The 16776-nt window shown below is 40.2% G+C and overlaps 2 protein-coding genes across 2 annotated transcripts in view; both read left to right on the top strand.

Moving 5' to 3' along the window:
- The first annotated feature begins 209 nt into the window (after window positions 1-209).
- eif1 (eukaryotic translation initiation factor 1) lies at window positions 210-2343 on the top strand. Its single transcript, XM_027155583.2, has 4 exons — window positions 210-393; window positions 1474-1637; window positions 1794-1895; window positions 2053-2343. The coding sequence occupies exons 1-4, from the start codon at window positions 363-365 to the stop codon at window positions 2095-2097; spliced, it is 342 nt and encodes a 113-aa protein (XP_027011384.1). The 5' UTR covers window positions 210-362; the 3' UTR covers window positions 2098-2343.
- Window positions 2344-3785: 1442 nt separating this feature from the next.
- Window positions 3786-16776, top strand: part of LOC113648412 (junction plakoglobin-like) — a 22837-nt gene continuing 9846 nt past the window's right edge. The window contains exons 1-8 of the mRNA XM_027155580.2: window positions 3786-3947; window positions 12715-12749; window positions 13114-13260; window positions 13354-13589; window positions 13821-14059; window positions 14690-14891; window positions 16548-16692; window positions 16770-16776. The exon at window positions 16770-16776 is cut by the window's right edge and continues 97 nt beyond it. Coding sequence (XP_027011381.1) covers window positions 12737-12749; window positions 13114-13260; window positions 13354-13589; window positions 13821-14059; window positions 14690-14891; window positions 16548-16692; window positions 16770-16776 — 989 coding nt within the window. The 5' untranslated portion in view covers window positions 3786-3947; window positions 12715-12736. The remainder of the gene's footprint in view (window positions 3948-12714; window positions 12750-13113; window positions 13261-13353; window positions 13590-13820; window positions 14060-14689; window positions 14892-16547; window positions 16693-16769) is intronic.

Below are 16776 nucleotides of genomic sequence, written 5' to 3'. Positions count from 1 at the left end.
TATTGTTTAATAATTGACATTTCTCATCGTTTATACAGATTTGTAATACAAATTAAACGTTATATATTCCCGTAATTCGGAGTGTTATTTCTACCTTAACCTATGTTGCATAATATGCCGGAGAAACACGTGACACGTCACAGTGACGCCACGGTTCGGCGAGGGGCGGGGCTTTGTCGCTGTTTTCCTCGGTGTATAAAGACGAGACCCGGCGCCATTTTGTTTCAGCTGCTGAACAACAGCCACCGCCTGAAGACCAGTCACAGAGTCGCTTCGTCACCAGCACGTTAAACACTAAATCCGCATTACAACACCGGACCGAGACTCCCGTTATCGTCCGAAAGGAAGAGGAACCGTGTCGTATGTCCGCTATCCAGAACCTCCAAACTTTTGGTAAGATTTTCCTTTAAAATCGTGTCGACGATTGACGAGATTAGCTAAAGGCGTTAGCATTAGCATTGACTAGTGTTCACTAATCTATCAACATAGTGGACTTTTTAAATAATCACTTTAATCTCTATTAAGGAAATTCCAATACAATTTCTTTAATTATTTAAATGTTATTAAACATCAAGTAATTAAGTCTTAAATAACATTTTGTTTAAATACTGATCATTATAAAGGCGTTTATTAAAGTAAAGCTTTTTTAACTTTAACTTAAATCTGTTAATTCGGTTTTCGATTTTTTTTCCGGTTTTTGATTCGATGAGGTAAGTTAGCATAGCGGCTAACAGTGGGGGAAGGGCGGAGGAAAGATGGCGGCTACGGCTAACAAAAGCTAACTGGACTTCAGTGCTAAAGTGACAAATGTTTTATCGAACCGTTTATACTGTGCAGCGAAACCGACTCTCAGACACGGATTGTTAGTTATTCGGTTCGGTGTCGCGTAAAGAATCGGTTTTACAGCTTTTTTATTTGTTACCCGTCTCATGTGCCGTGATTGGATAATGTCACAATGTTCTCAGCGCTTAGCCTATGGGATCTTGTCGTGTTCAATGATAACCAATCATAGCGCTAGTGGGCGGAGTTTTGCAGTAAAGATGGGATAAACACGGCCTAAATAAGGCCTTCATCCTGGCAGAGCCTCATCTTCCATCATGTCCGTCCTTTTGTTCACAGATATTACGTGTGTGTTAGTGACGTGTCCTGTTGGTTATGGAAGCAGCTCGGTTTTAAAACTTAATCCGTCACAGGGCGTTTTTTTTGCTTCGCGTCGCTGTGTATAAAATGTCTGTCAGGGTCGTGTCTCAAACGGCTTAGCGTTATAACGCGCGCGCGCTGCGGAGGCAGCACTACATGTAGGGCCCCTAGGTAGGGTGACGGGGCATTTGGTGTGAGACCCAGACACGTTATATTTAGAGATTTGCGCAACCGATGTTCGAGAGGATGCTAAAGCTATTTTGGAGCAGTTGTTTTGATTTTATACACACACTCCGCAATCCGTATATGTATTGATGTAATGTTGTGTTCCAGACCCCTTTGCTGATGCAACTAAGGGTGATGATCGGCTCCCAGCAGGGACTGAGGACTACATCCACATAAGAATCCAGCAGAGGAACGGCAGGAAGACTCTGACCACAGTGCAGGGCATCGCCGATGACTATGATAAGAAGAAGCTAGTCAAGGCCTTCAAGAAGGTCAGTGCCTTCAGTCATCATATGATCATCACAAATGTGGCTTGGGGTTTAACATAATTTATTTGTATTGTATTGAATTGTTTATTTTGGTGTCAGTCCTTTTATCCAATACACACCTGACTTGCCTCCATATCTGCTGTGTGTTGTCTCTTACAGAAGTTTGCATGCAATGGGACAGTGATTGAACACCCTGAGTATGGTGAAGTGATCCAGCTGCAGGGAGACCAGCGCAAGAACATCTGCCAGTTCCTCACAGAGGTACATGCATTCAGTGTACATCATACATGTGGTTCACAAAAGTACGAGTTTAATTACTTTGATACAGATGTAGTGTGTTTGTCTGCCATGAATGTACAAATATTGTTCCTACAGCACACTGAAGTCAAATTATTGATGTTTTATCTTCCACACACAGATTGAACTGGCCAAAGAGGAGCAGCTCAAAGTCCACGGTTTCTAGAAGCACCCCCCTTCCCTATAAATTAACCTTTTCCACTTTTAGTTTATCCCCCCTCCCCACCCCCACCCCAAGAAATAAAGGTATAACCGAGATGACTCTAGCTCCGATTTGGAGATGCTGCTCCAGCATTGCTTCCTCACAGCTCAGATGGCTGACACCCAGTTGATTTCTCTTTCCTTTTTAGTTAATCGTGTGCTTTTCATCTTTGTTTTGTACAACATGTTTCAATAAAATCCTCAGATGCGACCTTTGTCTCATTCTCTATAAATAATCCCACATTTCTTGGGTTTGGTTAAGCCTCAAGACTAATAAAATGAGTGTATGGGGTTAAAATTGTGCATGTAGGCAGTGTTCTTATGTGTGTTATTTGGGCTGATGTTTTTTGACCCCTTTACGGGGGGGGTCATGCCCCTGTAAGTTTTTTCCACACACTGTACACACAAGGGTTTTACATCATTTAAAATAAAGTTCTTGCAGTGAAATTAATCAAATCTTGGGGATTGAGAGCAGCCATGACCCATCATACAAACTAATCAGGTATATGTAGATCTTATTAGATCACTAAATGCTGCTTATAGACAGACTGTGTGTGCTAAATGTGCAGTGGTTAGTAAAATAAAGGAAAGCAGGCTAAACCTAGAGGTTTCTTTACAAAACAAGTAAGACCAGTACAATGTAATGTTTCTCCCTCGTGTCTGAGGGGTGTTTGTGAGATGTGTCGACAGCTTTAATATGTACTGTATTTTCATGTCCCAATTCACCAGGATTTCAGTGTGAGATTCTATAAGAGAAAATGTCTGCATGCTGAGAGCAGTTACTGACGGTGTGTGAGGGCACTTAACCCTTATAGCTGTGGACCTGATGAACATCTGCAAATTGTCTTGTGTTTTAAAAAGTCAGAACATTAAAAGCTTGTAGTGTTTAATAACTAGAGATTAGAGATCGTGAAGAGTCTAAAGTGAGTTCTCCTGTTTGACTTTATTTGAAACATTAAAACTAGCAACAACATTTTTGTGATCATTACTTTGAAAAAAAATCTGAGTCAGATTGTGCAAAGCCAATTAAAACTAAGCAGAACCTTACCTGGTCACCATGACAACTGGCTGCAGGCCAAAAGCTTCCATACTACTGCAATAAACAGCATAAACCATGCAGGTTCTGATTGGTTTACTCGATAGGCCACGCCCACTTCTGCTAGCGAGCCAGCGGCGGGAGAGAGAGAGACAGAGAAATACACACACACACAGAGACACACACACAGAGAGAGAGAGAAATACACACACACACAGGGACAGAGAGAGAGAGAGACAGAGAAATACACACACACAGGGATAGAGATAGAGAGAGAGCGAGAGAGACAGAGAAATACACACACACAGGGACAGAGAGAGAGAGAGAGAGAGACAGAGAGACAGAGAAATACACACACAGGGATAGAGAGAGAGACAGAGACAGGGATAGAGAGAGAGAGACAGGGATAGAGAGAAAGCGAGAGAGAGAGAGAGAGATACACACACACAAACACGCACAGAGAGCGAGAGCGAGAGAGACACACACACAGGGATAGAGAGAGAGAGAGAGGGAGAGAGAGAGAGAGACAGACACAGACAGGGATAGAGAGAGGGAGAGAGAGAGAGAGAGAGACAGACACAGACAGGGATAGAGAGAGCGAGAGAGAGAGAGACACACAGACACGCACAGAGAGAGAGTGAGAGAGAGAGCGAGAGAGAGAGAGACACACAGACACGCACAGAGAGAGAGAGAGAGAGAGAGAGAGAGAGAGAGGTCGGTGGTGTGAATGCGGAGGTTCAGAAGAGAAGCAGCACCGGGAGCCGCACGGACACCGACAGGTAAATAAGTAAATAACGCACAACAGCTGACCTCATTTTTATTCCCTACCCTGTGTTTGATGTTGACGCCGCGGGCGGGCGGCCGGCGGGCGGATGTTCAGTAGCTCGTGATGTTCCGCGCTGTGAATTCGCTCGGCGTCATGATATAAAATGAGTTTACATTAAAATCCTGTCTTTCCGCCGCATTGAGCCGGATGTTACATGGAGCATGCAGAAGAACATCGAGTCACCGGTTTACTGCAAAATCCGAGTCACTTCTACATCATGTGGAGAAATATAATAATGTAGAATAGAATATCACTCTGTAACCGTCACCACTACAACATGCAGCGCGTATATGTTATGTGTTTTATTTTAAATAATAATTTAAGCTGCACACTGGGGTTTGGTCCCTGCCTTCAGCCTGGGGGGATTTTGGCATGTTCTCTCTGTGTTTTATTCGTCTCCTGTTGTACTCATGTGCCTCATGGTTAAGTTGTGAGCTCTGAGATGGTTTTCCGCTCACCGTGGTGATAAAAATTGGTTATGTGAGTTACTGTAGTCTCCTGTCAGTTATCCCCTGACCCTCTGACATCAACAAGGCCTTTCCACAGAACTCATGCTTACTGGATGCTTTTTCATCTTTTTCTCAACATTTTATGTAAACTCTATAGACTTTTGTGTGTACAAGATCCCACAAGATCAGAGGTCTCTAAAACATTCAAACCAGTACTTCAATACTTCAACAATCTTCCCACGTCACTGAAATGATGGATCTTATGATGGATCTCTGTTCCTTCACTCGTGTTGCTCTGCTAAATCTTTAGAATCGGAGGCTTTTATTTGTCCCAGCTTGTTAGAATGATAGGGGTCAAAGTGCAGCATCAGTGACATGGTTAAGGACCTTACTCTAGAACCCAACAGTAACAGTGTGGCAGAGCTAGGACTTGAACCCCTGACCTGCTGATCAGTAACCCAGTGAGTTATACTCACCTGTATATGTAGTCATGTGTAGCACCAATGCATGTTACTTATATTCACTGATATTTGTGTTATATTAACTAAATCAGTGTAAGACAAGAAAGAAATGAAAACTCCACATCCTGCTGCTTGCTGGTTGAAGTTATTTTGTTAAAAAAAAAAGAACAGGAAAATATCATGCTTCATGCTGGTGAAAGTACTATTTGAATTACTGTGATCCTGAAGAATAAACTGAATCATTTGGGACATGGGTGAGTGTTTGTTGAAGCCACACTCTGGATTTCCAGTGCATTATGGATAAAAGTGAACTACAAAGGAAAAATAATAACACCGCTCTGAATTCGAACAACTGCACCGCACCCTAAGAAGTGCACCATTTAGGGAATAGGGAACAAAGTCACACAGACATTTTGATATGCAAGCTCTGAAGTCTCCACCCGTTTTAAACACACACACACACACACACACACACACACACACACACACACACACACACACACACACACACACACACACACACACACACACATTAGCACAATTAGCTACACAATTATTATTGTGTTGAATGTTTGATCTTAAATGAAGGTAACAATTAAAATCTCCTGCAGATTACTGGATAAATTTAGCCTCTGATAGTAAAAACTTTGAACAAGAATAGGTCTGACTTTAATCACTTGCACTCCTTCATCGCCTTTTTGAAGGAAACACAACATTTGATCAGAGGATGCCCAGGATGCCTATTTTACTAGCTTTGTGAATGCAAGTCAAATGAATTTGCTCTGTAAATCTGCAACCAGAGGCTGTTGTTTTGTTTTTATTAGACTGTAAGAGTGGATCTTAAATCTCTACAGCCTTCAGCAACAGGATTAAAAACATTAGCTGTGTTGATTAATGGATTCAGTGCAAAGATGTGCATTGAGTATTGATTTGTATGAAGACTATTAATTCAAAGTGCAGGGTTTCAGAAGGCTATACGCTCTCCTAGACGAAGCAAGAACTGTTTCTCTTCATTCAGGAAAAAACTAAAAGAAAAATCCTATATTACAGCAGAGTAAAGCACTGTGGATTACTGTCTTGGTCTTAAGTTCTATTCATATACACTATGAATCACTGTTACACTTAATGACCTTTACTCTATAATGATGGTCTTTGATCTAGACCATCACAGACTACAAACCGACACCTCGATCTCAACCAACCAGCAGTGCCTTCCTACCAGACGAACTCAATCACTTTTTTGTTCGTTTCGATCAAGGCTGAGGACATTTCACCTCAACCGCTGACTCTTCTACTGCTCACAGTTCACGTTCACTCTTAACAACAGACATCTATTCAGAGTTTAGCAGAGTGGAGGCACACAAGGCAGCTGGTCCGGACGGCATACCGGGACGTGTTCTGGGAGCATGCGCTGGACAACTGGCACAGGTTTCCACTGACATATTTAACACGTCATTGGCTCAAGCCACGGTTCCTACATGCCTGAGGACTACAACCATCATACCAGTGCCTAAGCACTCAGCTGCCAAATGTCTGAATGACTTTCGCCCAGTTGCACTAACCGCTATTGTCATGAAGTGCTTTGAGAAACTGGTTCTGAATCACCTCACTGTGGGCCTACCACCTACCCTGGACCCACACCAGTCTCCCGAACAGGTCGACAGAGGATGCAGTTTCCACAGCTCTACATTCAGCCCTCACCCACCTGGATAAAAACACCTACATCAGAATACTGTTCATTGACTTTAGCGCTGTGTTCAATACAGTTCTCCCACTGTACTGAGCTCACTAATCTCAGTGACCTGGGTATCTGAACCTCCACTTGCAGATGGATTCTGGACTTTCTCAGCAACAGACCTCAATCTGTTGGGCAAACAGGTATCCTCAAGCCTCATTCTGTACACTGGCATTCCACAGGGCTGTGTTCTGAGCCCACTACTCAACTCCCTGTTCATCCACAACTGTGTCCTCTGCATGCCTCTAACATATTCATCAAGTATGCAGATGACACCACCGTTGATGGCCAGATCAGCAACCACGATGAATCGGCCAACAGGGAAGAGATCCGAAGCTTGTTGTGTCTTTATCTGCACTTGTCTATTTGCACAATTGCTACTCTTTGCACTTCTGATAGATGCCAAACTCAAATTCGTTGCTGTGTACCTGTACTATGCAATGACAATAAAGTTCTATCTATCTATCTATCTATCTATCTATCTATCTATCTATCTGTCTGTCTGTCTGTCTGTCTGTCTGTCTGTCTGTCTGTCTGTCTGTCTGTCTGTCTGTCTGTCTGTCTGTCTGTCCGTCCGTCCGTCCGTCCGTCCGTCCGTCCATCCATCCATCCATCCATCCATCCATCCATCCATAATGACGTTACTCTGTAATGAGAATTGATTTGTATAGACACTATTAGTACAAGCTGCAGGGTTTCAGAAGGCTAACCCCATCATTATGTCATGACCGTTAGTCTGTAATGATGTTGAACTGTAATGACCGTTAGTCTGTAATGACGTTACTCTGTAATGAAATTGTCTTAAATGGTGGCACACATGGCAGCCACGGTGCTTTGCTCTCCAGTTGTCTTAGAGTTTTGTTAGTTTTTCCTGTTTTGCATTTATCAGACACGATCAGTTTTACCAGGAACGAACTCTTGAATATTCTGCAAAACACAACAAAAGAATCTCCTACCAGTTTTCGCTTAATCAGACATTCTGCTAAACATTGTATTTGGGGGAGCAGCAGACAGAACAACACCTGGAGTCAAAATACACACAGCATGTTACATGTATGAATGCATATCCCTCAGCCACATGGGCAGCTTCTCTCTGATCTCTGCCTGGTTCATCTTATACCAACCTACAGGCAGAAACAGATCTGTTAAACCTGTAGTAAGGACTGTAAAGACATGGACCAGTGATACAGAGCCAGTTTTGACCTCACAGATTGGAGTGTTTTTGAAGCTGCCGCCAACGATCTGGACGAGTTTACTGAGAATGTAACTCAATATATCAGTGATTTTTGTGGCTCAGACATCAGAAGACTCTACAGAGAACGGTTCTGACTGCTGAAAGGATTATCTGTGCTTCCCTGCCCAACCTTCAAGACCTGCATATATCCAGAGTGAGGAAAAGGGCTTAGAAAATCGCTCTGGATCCCTCACATCCAAGTCACCCACTTTTGGATTTACTATCTGGCCATTGATACAGAGCCCCAAATACCAGAACAACCAGGCACAAGAACAGTTTCTTCCCCCAGACAATCTACCTCATGAACAGTTAAATGTTCCTCCATGATACAGTTACAATGTGCAATAATCTTACATGTAACTGTTACTATCTCCAGCCCAGTACATCCCTGCATCTCATTCTATTCTATTCCATTCTATCATTTATAGCACAACTCTACATACAAGTTATTTATTTTTCAGTCTTTACATTATGAATGTAAATTATGTGTTTTTTTTGGTAATCTCTTCCATCTTGTTGTCTATGTGTAATGGAAGTGTATGACACTAAAACAAGTTCATTGTATTTGCAAGCATACTTGGAAATAAAACTCATTCTGATTCTGATTTCTCGGAAATGACCTTATTCTGTAATGACTGTTAGTCTGTAATGACCTTATTCTGTAATGACTGTTAGTCTGTAATGACCTTATTCTGTAATGACTGTTAGTCTGTAATAACCTTATTCTGTAATGACTGTTAGTCTGTAATGACCTTATTCTGTAATGACTATTAGTCTGTAATGACCTTATTCTGTAATGACTGTTAGTCTGTAATAACCTTATTCTGTAATGACTGTTAGTCTGTAATGACCTTATTCTGTAATGACTGTTAGTCTGTAATGACCTTATTCTGTAATGACTGTTTGTCTGTAATGACTGTTTGTCTGTAATGACCTTATTCTGTAATGACTGTTAGTCTGTAATGACCTTATTCTGTAATGACTGTTAGTCTGTAATGACCTTATTCTGTAATGACTGTTAGTCTGTAATGACCTTATTCTGTAATGACTGTTTGTCTGTAATGACTGTTTGTCTGTAATGACCTTATTCTGTAATGACTGTTAGTCTGTAATGACCTTATTCTGTAATGACTGTTAGTCTGTAATGACCTTATTCTGTAATGACTGTTAGTCTGTAATGACCTTATTCTGTAATGACTGTTTGTCTGTAATGACTGTTTGTCTGTAATGACCTTATTCTGTAATGACTGTTAGTCTGTAATGACCTTATTCGGTAATGACTGTTTGTCTGTAATGACTGTTTGTCTGTAATGACCTTATTCTGTAATGACTGTCTGTAATGACCTTATTCTGTAATGACTGTTAGTCTGTAATAATGATAAACTGTAATGACTGTTAATCTGTAATGACTGGTATTCTTTATTGACTGTTACTCTGTAATGGCCTTATACTATTATGACCGATAGTCTGTTATGATGTAATGAATGTTACATTGTAATGACCGTTACTCTACTCTGTAATGACCGTTAGTTGGTAATGGCCGTTAATCTGTAATGACCATTACATTGTAATGATGTTACACTATAATGACCATTACTCTTTAATGACTGTTATTCTGTAATGACCATTAATCTGTAATGATGTTACTTGGTAGTGACGTTACTCTGTAATGATGTTAGTCTGTAATGACATTACTCTGTAATGACCGTTAGTCTGTAATGACTGTTACTCTGTAATGACTGTTGCTCTGTAATGACTGTTATTATGTAATGACCATTAATCTGTAATGAAGTTACTTGGTAGTGACGTTACTCTGTAATGATGTTACTCTGTAATGACGTTACTCTGTAATGACTGTTACTCGGTGATGACTGTTACTCTGTAATGACTGTTGCCCTGTAATGCCCATTACTCTGTAATGACTGTTACTCGGTAATGACTGTTACCCTGTAATGACTGTTACACTGTAATGACTGTTACACTATAATGACTGTTACTCTGTAATGACTGTTACTCTGTAATGACTGTTACCCTGTAATGACTGTTACTCGTTAATGACTGTTACTCAGTAATTAAAGTTACACAAAAATGACTGTTATCTTGCAGCGAATGTTACTTGGTAATGATGGTACTATGTAATATGACCGTTAGTCTGTAATGACGTTAATCTGTAATAATATTATTCTGTAATAACATTACTCTGTAATGACCATTACTCTGTAATGACCGTTATTCTGAAATGATCATTATTCTTTTTTTCTTTTGTGATCAACTTTTTATTATTCAGTTTTTAGAGATGTTCAGCCCATATTCAGTAATAATTGTGTATTCATATATAAAATTGCTAAAGGCTTTAAACAAAAGATTAGATTATATTTTATCCCTAAGGTTATTTTCAAACCTAGATATGCAAATGCTGTGTCATGCCATTGGACATGATGAATAGGTGCTAATGTAAGACCGTTTGCAGAGACATTCAAAGGAACAAGAAGGATTTTTATCCCAGTTTAATTAGTGAATAGTTTAATTATTTGTGGCAAGGAAAAAATGTTATGCTGTGTTCCTTTTACTACTATGTGTGATGTAAGTGAATATTGTGTTACCTGTTAACACAACTGCATAAGGATTAGTGTAGATTGTTTTAACCATAGATATGTTTTCCCAAAGCCAAATTCCCCCAGGACTACACAAACACACTCCAACTTACCAGATCACAGGCCTTTTGTGAATCCGGGAGATTTGCCTCTTTTTATTGGACAGTGCATCTTATAGTTCTGTAGTAATGGGAGGTGTCTCATCAACAAACTCTGTTTCTTCACTGGACAAGGAGGGAAGATTAAGTTTTGAAAGTTATGATTTGAGAACATTCGGCTTTATAGAGATTGTAATAAAAAAGTATAAAGATATAATTAATTTCCTCTGCATCATAAGTAATGATGGGAAATTATTCACTTTGCTTTATTTTAGCATCTAGAAGCCTGCTTGAGCTTTCACCCTGGCTATAGTATCATTACAGTCAGAAATGAATCCAGAAAAGCCCTGAAAATGCCTGGATCAAATAAAGCCACAATAGGTCAAATTGGCAGTAAGCGAAGTAATGGAGGAGCTCTAATAGATGGAGGAGCTCTATTAGATGAAGGAGCTCTATTAGATGGAGGAGCTCTAATAGATGGAGGAGCTACTCTGGAGAAATCCAAGCTTTAAAGAGCATGATTGAATGGTACATATATATATATATATATACTGTGTATAGCGTTTACCTCGATAAACATTCTTAGAGAAACTGAACAGCATTGTTGCCCTCCGCTGGCTCAGGTATGCCCACTAGTCGGATATTACATCTCCGCAAACAGTCCTCCATTTCGACCAATTTATTCCGGAGGTTCGTTATCTTTCACTGGTGTGTATTAAACTCCTGTATAACTACACACATGTTAGTATTCATGAATTCATCTGCCCTTGTAATTATCTACTTAGTTCGGCTTGGTGGGTAATGTCTTGTTGTAGTTTGTTATAACTGCAGGGTTTGATGATCATGCTCTTTAAAGCTTGGATTTCTCCAGAGTAGCTCCTCCATCTAATAGAGCTCCTCCATCTATTAGAGCTCCTCAATCTAATAGAGCTCCTCCATCTAATAGAGCTCCTCCATCTAATAGAGCTCCTGCATCTAATAGAGCTCCTCCATCTATTAGAGCTCCTCCTTACTTCGCTTACTGCCAATTTGACCTATTGTGGCTTTATTTGATCGAGGCATTTTCAGGGCTTTTCTGGATTCATTTCTGACTGTAATGATACTATAGCCAAACTTCAGACTTTTGAGACGGAACTCCGTTCTAGGCATGCATTGTCCTTATAATTGATTGTTACTCTTTAATGACTATTAGTCTGTAAATATGTTACTCTGTAATGTAATAAATGTTACTCTGTAATGACCGTTAGTATTTAAGGACCATTAGTTTGTAATAAATGTTACTCTAATGATTATTACTTTGTAAACACAGTTAGTCTGTTATGATGTTGCTCTGTAATTACTGTTACCTTGTAAAGACCGTTAGTCTGTAATGACGTTACTCTGTAATGACGTTACTCTGTAATGATGTTAGTCTGTAATGACCGTTAGTCTGTAATGATGTTACTCTGTAATGACGTTACTCTGTAATGACCGTTAGTCTGTAAAGACGTTACTCTGTAATGATGTTAGTCTGTAATGACCATTAGTCTGTAATGACGTTAGTCTGTAAAGACGTTACTCTGTAAAGACGTTACTCTGTAATGATGTTAGTCTGTAATGACCGTTAGTCTGTAATGACATTAGTCTGTAATGACGTTAGTATGTAATGATGTTAGTCTATAATGACGTTAGTCTGTAATGATGTTAGTCTATAATGACGTTAGTCTGTAATGACGTTAGTCTGTAATGACCGTTAATCTGTAATGACGTTACTCTGTAATGACCGTTAGTCTGTAATGATGTTACTCTGTAATGACGTTACTCTGTAATGATGTTACTCTGTAATGACGTTACTCTGTAATGATGTTAGTCTGTAATGACGTTACTCTGTAATGGCGTTACTCTGTAATGACCGTTAGTCTGTAATAACGTTAGTCTGTAATGCTGTTAGTAATGAAGTAATGAGGGTACTTTGTAAAGACCATTAGTCTGTAGTGAAGTTTAGTGTGTAGTGAAGACATTTACTCTGTAAGGACCGCTGTAAGGCCTGTATTATCTATATACACTAAATAATTAATAACATTATGTTTATACTCATGATTTGCTTTAAAATGTGCTTTACCGTCTGCCATTCAAGTGCAGATCAGTGTGTGTTTATTGTGTGTTTCAGATTGGACAGGAGGAAGAGGAACATGTCCATGCAAAGTATGTTCATACAAAATCCTCATGTCACAGAGAGGCACAGACACATAGATCATAGTCGCTTTATTTACAGTAATGGAGATCAGATTTGATTAATTCATAATTAGCTTTGTGTGTGTGTGTGTGTGTGTGTGTGTGTGTGTGTGTGTGTGTGTGTGTGTGTGTGTGTGTGTGTGTGTGTGTGTGTGTGTGTGTGTGTCTGTGTGTGTGTGTGTATGTGTGTGTGTGTGTGTGTGTGTGTGTGTGTGTGTGTGTGTGTGTGTGTCTGTGTGTGTGTGTGTGTGTGTGTGTGTGTGTGTGTGTGTGTCTGTGTGTGTGTGTGTGTATGTGTGTGTGTGTGTGTGTGTGTGTGTGTGTGTGTGTGTAGTAAGTGACGCAGAGGTGAAAGTAGCTGAATGGCAGAAGACTTATTACACAGTCGATTCTGGCATTCAATCAGGAGCCACAACTGTAAATGAAGAAGACCAATCAGAGATCAGTGCCAAAACATTTACGGTGGAGGACTGTAGTGCAGGTATGCTAATACAGATTAGCACTTTATGCTAGCAATTAGCAATCTTTGTTAGCATGTTTGGCTTAAAAACTCACCTACTGTTAATTTCCTTAGATTCTGATGCCCAGTTGACCCGAACTCAGCGCGTCCGGGCCGCCATGTTTCCTGAGACATTAGCAGACCGTGAGGCATTAGTGCATAGTGACTCCCAGTCTAATGTACTTCGTTTGACTGAACCCTCACACCTCTTGAACAATGCCATTGTTCACCTGATCAATTACCAGGATGATGCTGAGCTTGCCAAGCGAGCCCTGCCAGAGCTCATCAAACTGCTGACTGACGATGACCAGGTATTAGCAAGTCAAGTCACTTTTATTGTCACATCACCACAGCACATGTGCCTTGGTGAGTGAAATTCTTAGGAGCAAACTCCAGAAATTGCAGAACATCACTGCATTTGTGGTTCGCAGTTTTTTTTATTTAAGGTTTTTAACTTGAGATAAAACTGTTACTAGTACAAGACAGTTTGGATGTGGACTATTAATAGTGTGGATAAACAGTGCTAATGGTTCTGTACTCAGGTGGTGGTGAGGAAGGCAGCTCTAATTGTGAGCCGTCTGGTTCGTAATGATGCTTCTCGACATGTGATGATGCAGTCAGCAGTGATGATATCAGCAGTTTTGCGGGTAATGCAGAGCTCAAGCGACATGGAGACTATTCGCTGCATGGCCAGCATCCTCCACTGTCTGTCACACCACCACCAGGGGCTGAACGCTATCTTCACTGCTGGAGGCATCCCTGCTCTCATCCACATGCTCAGGTAAAACACTCATCTTCTTCTCATTGCACAGCGACAGACAAAAGCACTGAATCAGAACTATCAGGTACCGTTCAAGTACATTTCTGGTTTTCTGCAGACACTCCCTCAAAAATACCAGCATGCACTTTATGGTCAGAATATTTAGCTGTGAAACTTGTCAGGGTGTGAACCGAAGGCCCAGGCATTGTAGCTGTCAGTATTATCACTGACTGAAAGAGTTTTCAGTGTCACTTCAGTGTTAGAGTTTAAACCCTGAAATGAGATGTGGACATTTTAGATAACCACACTGGAAGGAAGTCAGTGAGAAACCCTACAGCTCTGTATACTACCTTTACAGGAACATAAATGAAACATCCATCTTTCATGGTAGGAATTTGCTTAAAATGTTTATGTGAGCTGAGAATTGAAAGATCCTTTTAAAGGTCCCAGCAAGCCATTTTGTTTACTGTTGAGTTTGTTGTGTTTATTTTATTGTTTGTAACCAATCAGAACTAAACAGAATATTAGTCCTGACCACCTCAGGAGACAGAAACAGTCCCACTGGAACCTTTGGTACTGGACCAGGTCATAACTGTTCCTAAGATGTCGCTCTACCCTCTTACTGTGTTTCATTCCTTCTTTCTGTGTCAGTTCTCCAGTGGAGGCCGTATTATTTTACTCCATCACCACACTACATAACTTGCTGCTCCACCAAGATGGTTCCAAGATGGCGGTGCGAATGTGTGACGGTCTGCAGAAGATTGTTCCTCTGCTCAAACACACAAACCCAAAGTTCCTCGCCATTACCACTGACTGCCTGCAGATCCTGTCCTATGCCAACCAGGAGAGTAAGGTGTGTGTGTGTGTGTGTGTGTGTTTATTTCATTTCTTTGTTGACTTTATAAAGAAGCAGCATACAACCATCTCACTCCGATAAATGGATTCCACTAGCTTGTCTTTTCTGACTGTGTACTCTGTCTAATATCTATGTTCATTGCTATCTGTTGGATTGTACCATTTCTTGTACCATTGGGTTGTGCCACATTCATTGGATCATTCCTGCATGTGTTATTCAATGAAACATTGCTTCTTGATTTGCACCCTGCCTTCTGTTGTATGGTCCTGGGTTGTAGCAGCCATTGTGTTATTCCGTCTGTTGGATCCAGCTGTCTATTCTTCATTACATCCATTAGATCATCTGGTTATTCACCCAGTGACCTCCATGAGCTCTTGTCTGGTGCACCTTCAGTCCGCTGTGGCTTCCCTCATCTGCCCCTGTCTTGTAAATGTGTTGAGAGTTGTGCTGAGGTATTGTTGAGGTAGTGTCTGATGTCTGATGGGTGGTCTGATGCAGCTGCCACGTCCTCATTTTTGAGCTTGTACTATTTTATACTATATTCCTAAATGATTCCTGATTCATTTCTTATATGACACTTTTAACAAAATAAAAATAAAAGTTTAATATTTTAAAACAGTGACAAAAGGAAAACTCTCTGATATTATATGAGGAAAAAACCTTAAGAGGAACCTGACTGAAACGGGAACCTCATCCTTATCAGGGTAACACCTGAAAGTGGGATTATAAATCATTATAAACACTGAGAGTGGGATTATAAATCATTATAAACACTGAGTGGGATTATAAATCATTATAAACACTGAGAGTGAGACTATAAATCATTATAAACACTGACAGTGGGATTATAAATCATTATAAACACTGAGAGTGGGATTATAAATCATTATAAACACCAGAGAGTGGGATTATAAATCATTATAAACACTGAGAGTGGGATTATAAATCATTAAAAACACTGACAGTGGGATTATAAATCATTATAAACACTGAGAGTGAGACTATAAATCATTATAAACACTGACAGTGGGATTATAAATCATTATAAACACTGAGAGTGGGATTATAAATCATTATAAACACCAGAGAGTGGGATTATAAATCATTATAAACACACAGAGTGGGATTATAAATCATTATAAACACTGAGAGTGGGATTATAAATCATTATAAACACTGAGAGTGGGATTATAAATCATTATAAACACTGAGAGTGGGATTATAAATCATTATAAACACTGAGAGTGGGATTATAAATCATTATGAACACTGAGAGTGGGATTATAGATCATTATAAACATACAGAGTGGGATTATAAATCATTATAAACACTGAGAGTGGGATTATAAATCATTATAAACACTGAGAGTGGGATTATAAATCATTATAAACACTGAGCGTGGGATTATAAATCATTATAAACACTGAGAGTGGGATTATAAATCATTATAAACACTGAGAGTGGGATTATAAATCATTATAAACACTGAGAGTGGGAAAGTTTCTTTTCCACATTTATCAACAGTGCCACTGGAGTCTCTCTCTCTCTCTCTCTCTCTCTCTCTCTCTCTCTCTCTCTCTCTCTCTCTCTCTGTGTGTGTGTGTGTGTGTGTGTGTGTGTGTGTGTGTGTGTGTGTGTGTGTGTGTGTGTAGCTGATCATCTTAGCAAGCGGAGGTCCTGAGTGTTTAGTGACCATTATGAGGACGTATAACTATGAGAAGCTGCTGTGGACCACCAGCAGAGTGCTGAAGGTGCTGTCAGTGTGTCCTAGTAACAAACCCGCCATTGTCAATGCAGGTTTGTTAGTTTCCTTACTTCCTTTTGTTCCAGCCTATAGAGGAAGACTTTACTATAGACTTGTCCTGTTTCTGCAGGAGGCAT

Source organism: Tachysurus fulvidraco, chromosome 24 (assembly GCF_022655615.1).
Source record: "Tachysurus fulvidraco isolate hzauxx_2018 chromosome 24, HZAU_PFXX_2.0, whole genome shotgun sequence".
Classification (NCBI taxonomy): domain Eukaryota; kingdom Metazoa; phylum Chordata; class Actinopteri; order Siluriformes; family Bagridae; genus Tachysurus; species Tachysurus fulvidraco.
The sequence above is the reverse complement of the archived record's forward strand: the minus strand, read 5'-3'. Positions and strand labels throughout refer to the sequence as shown.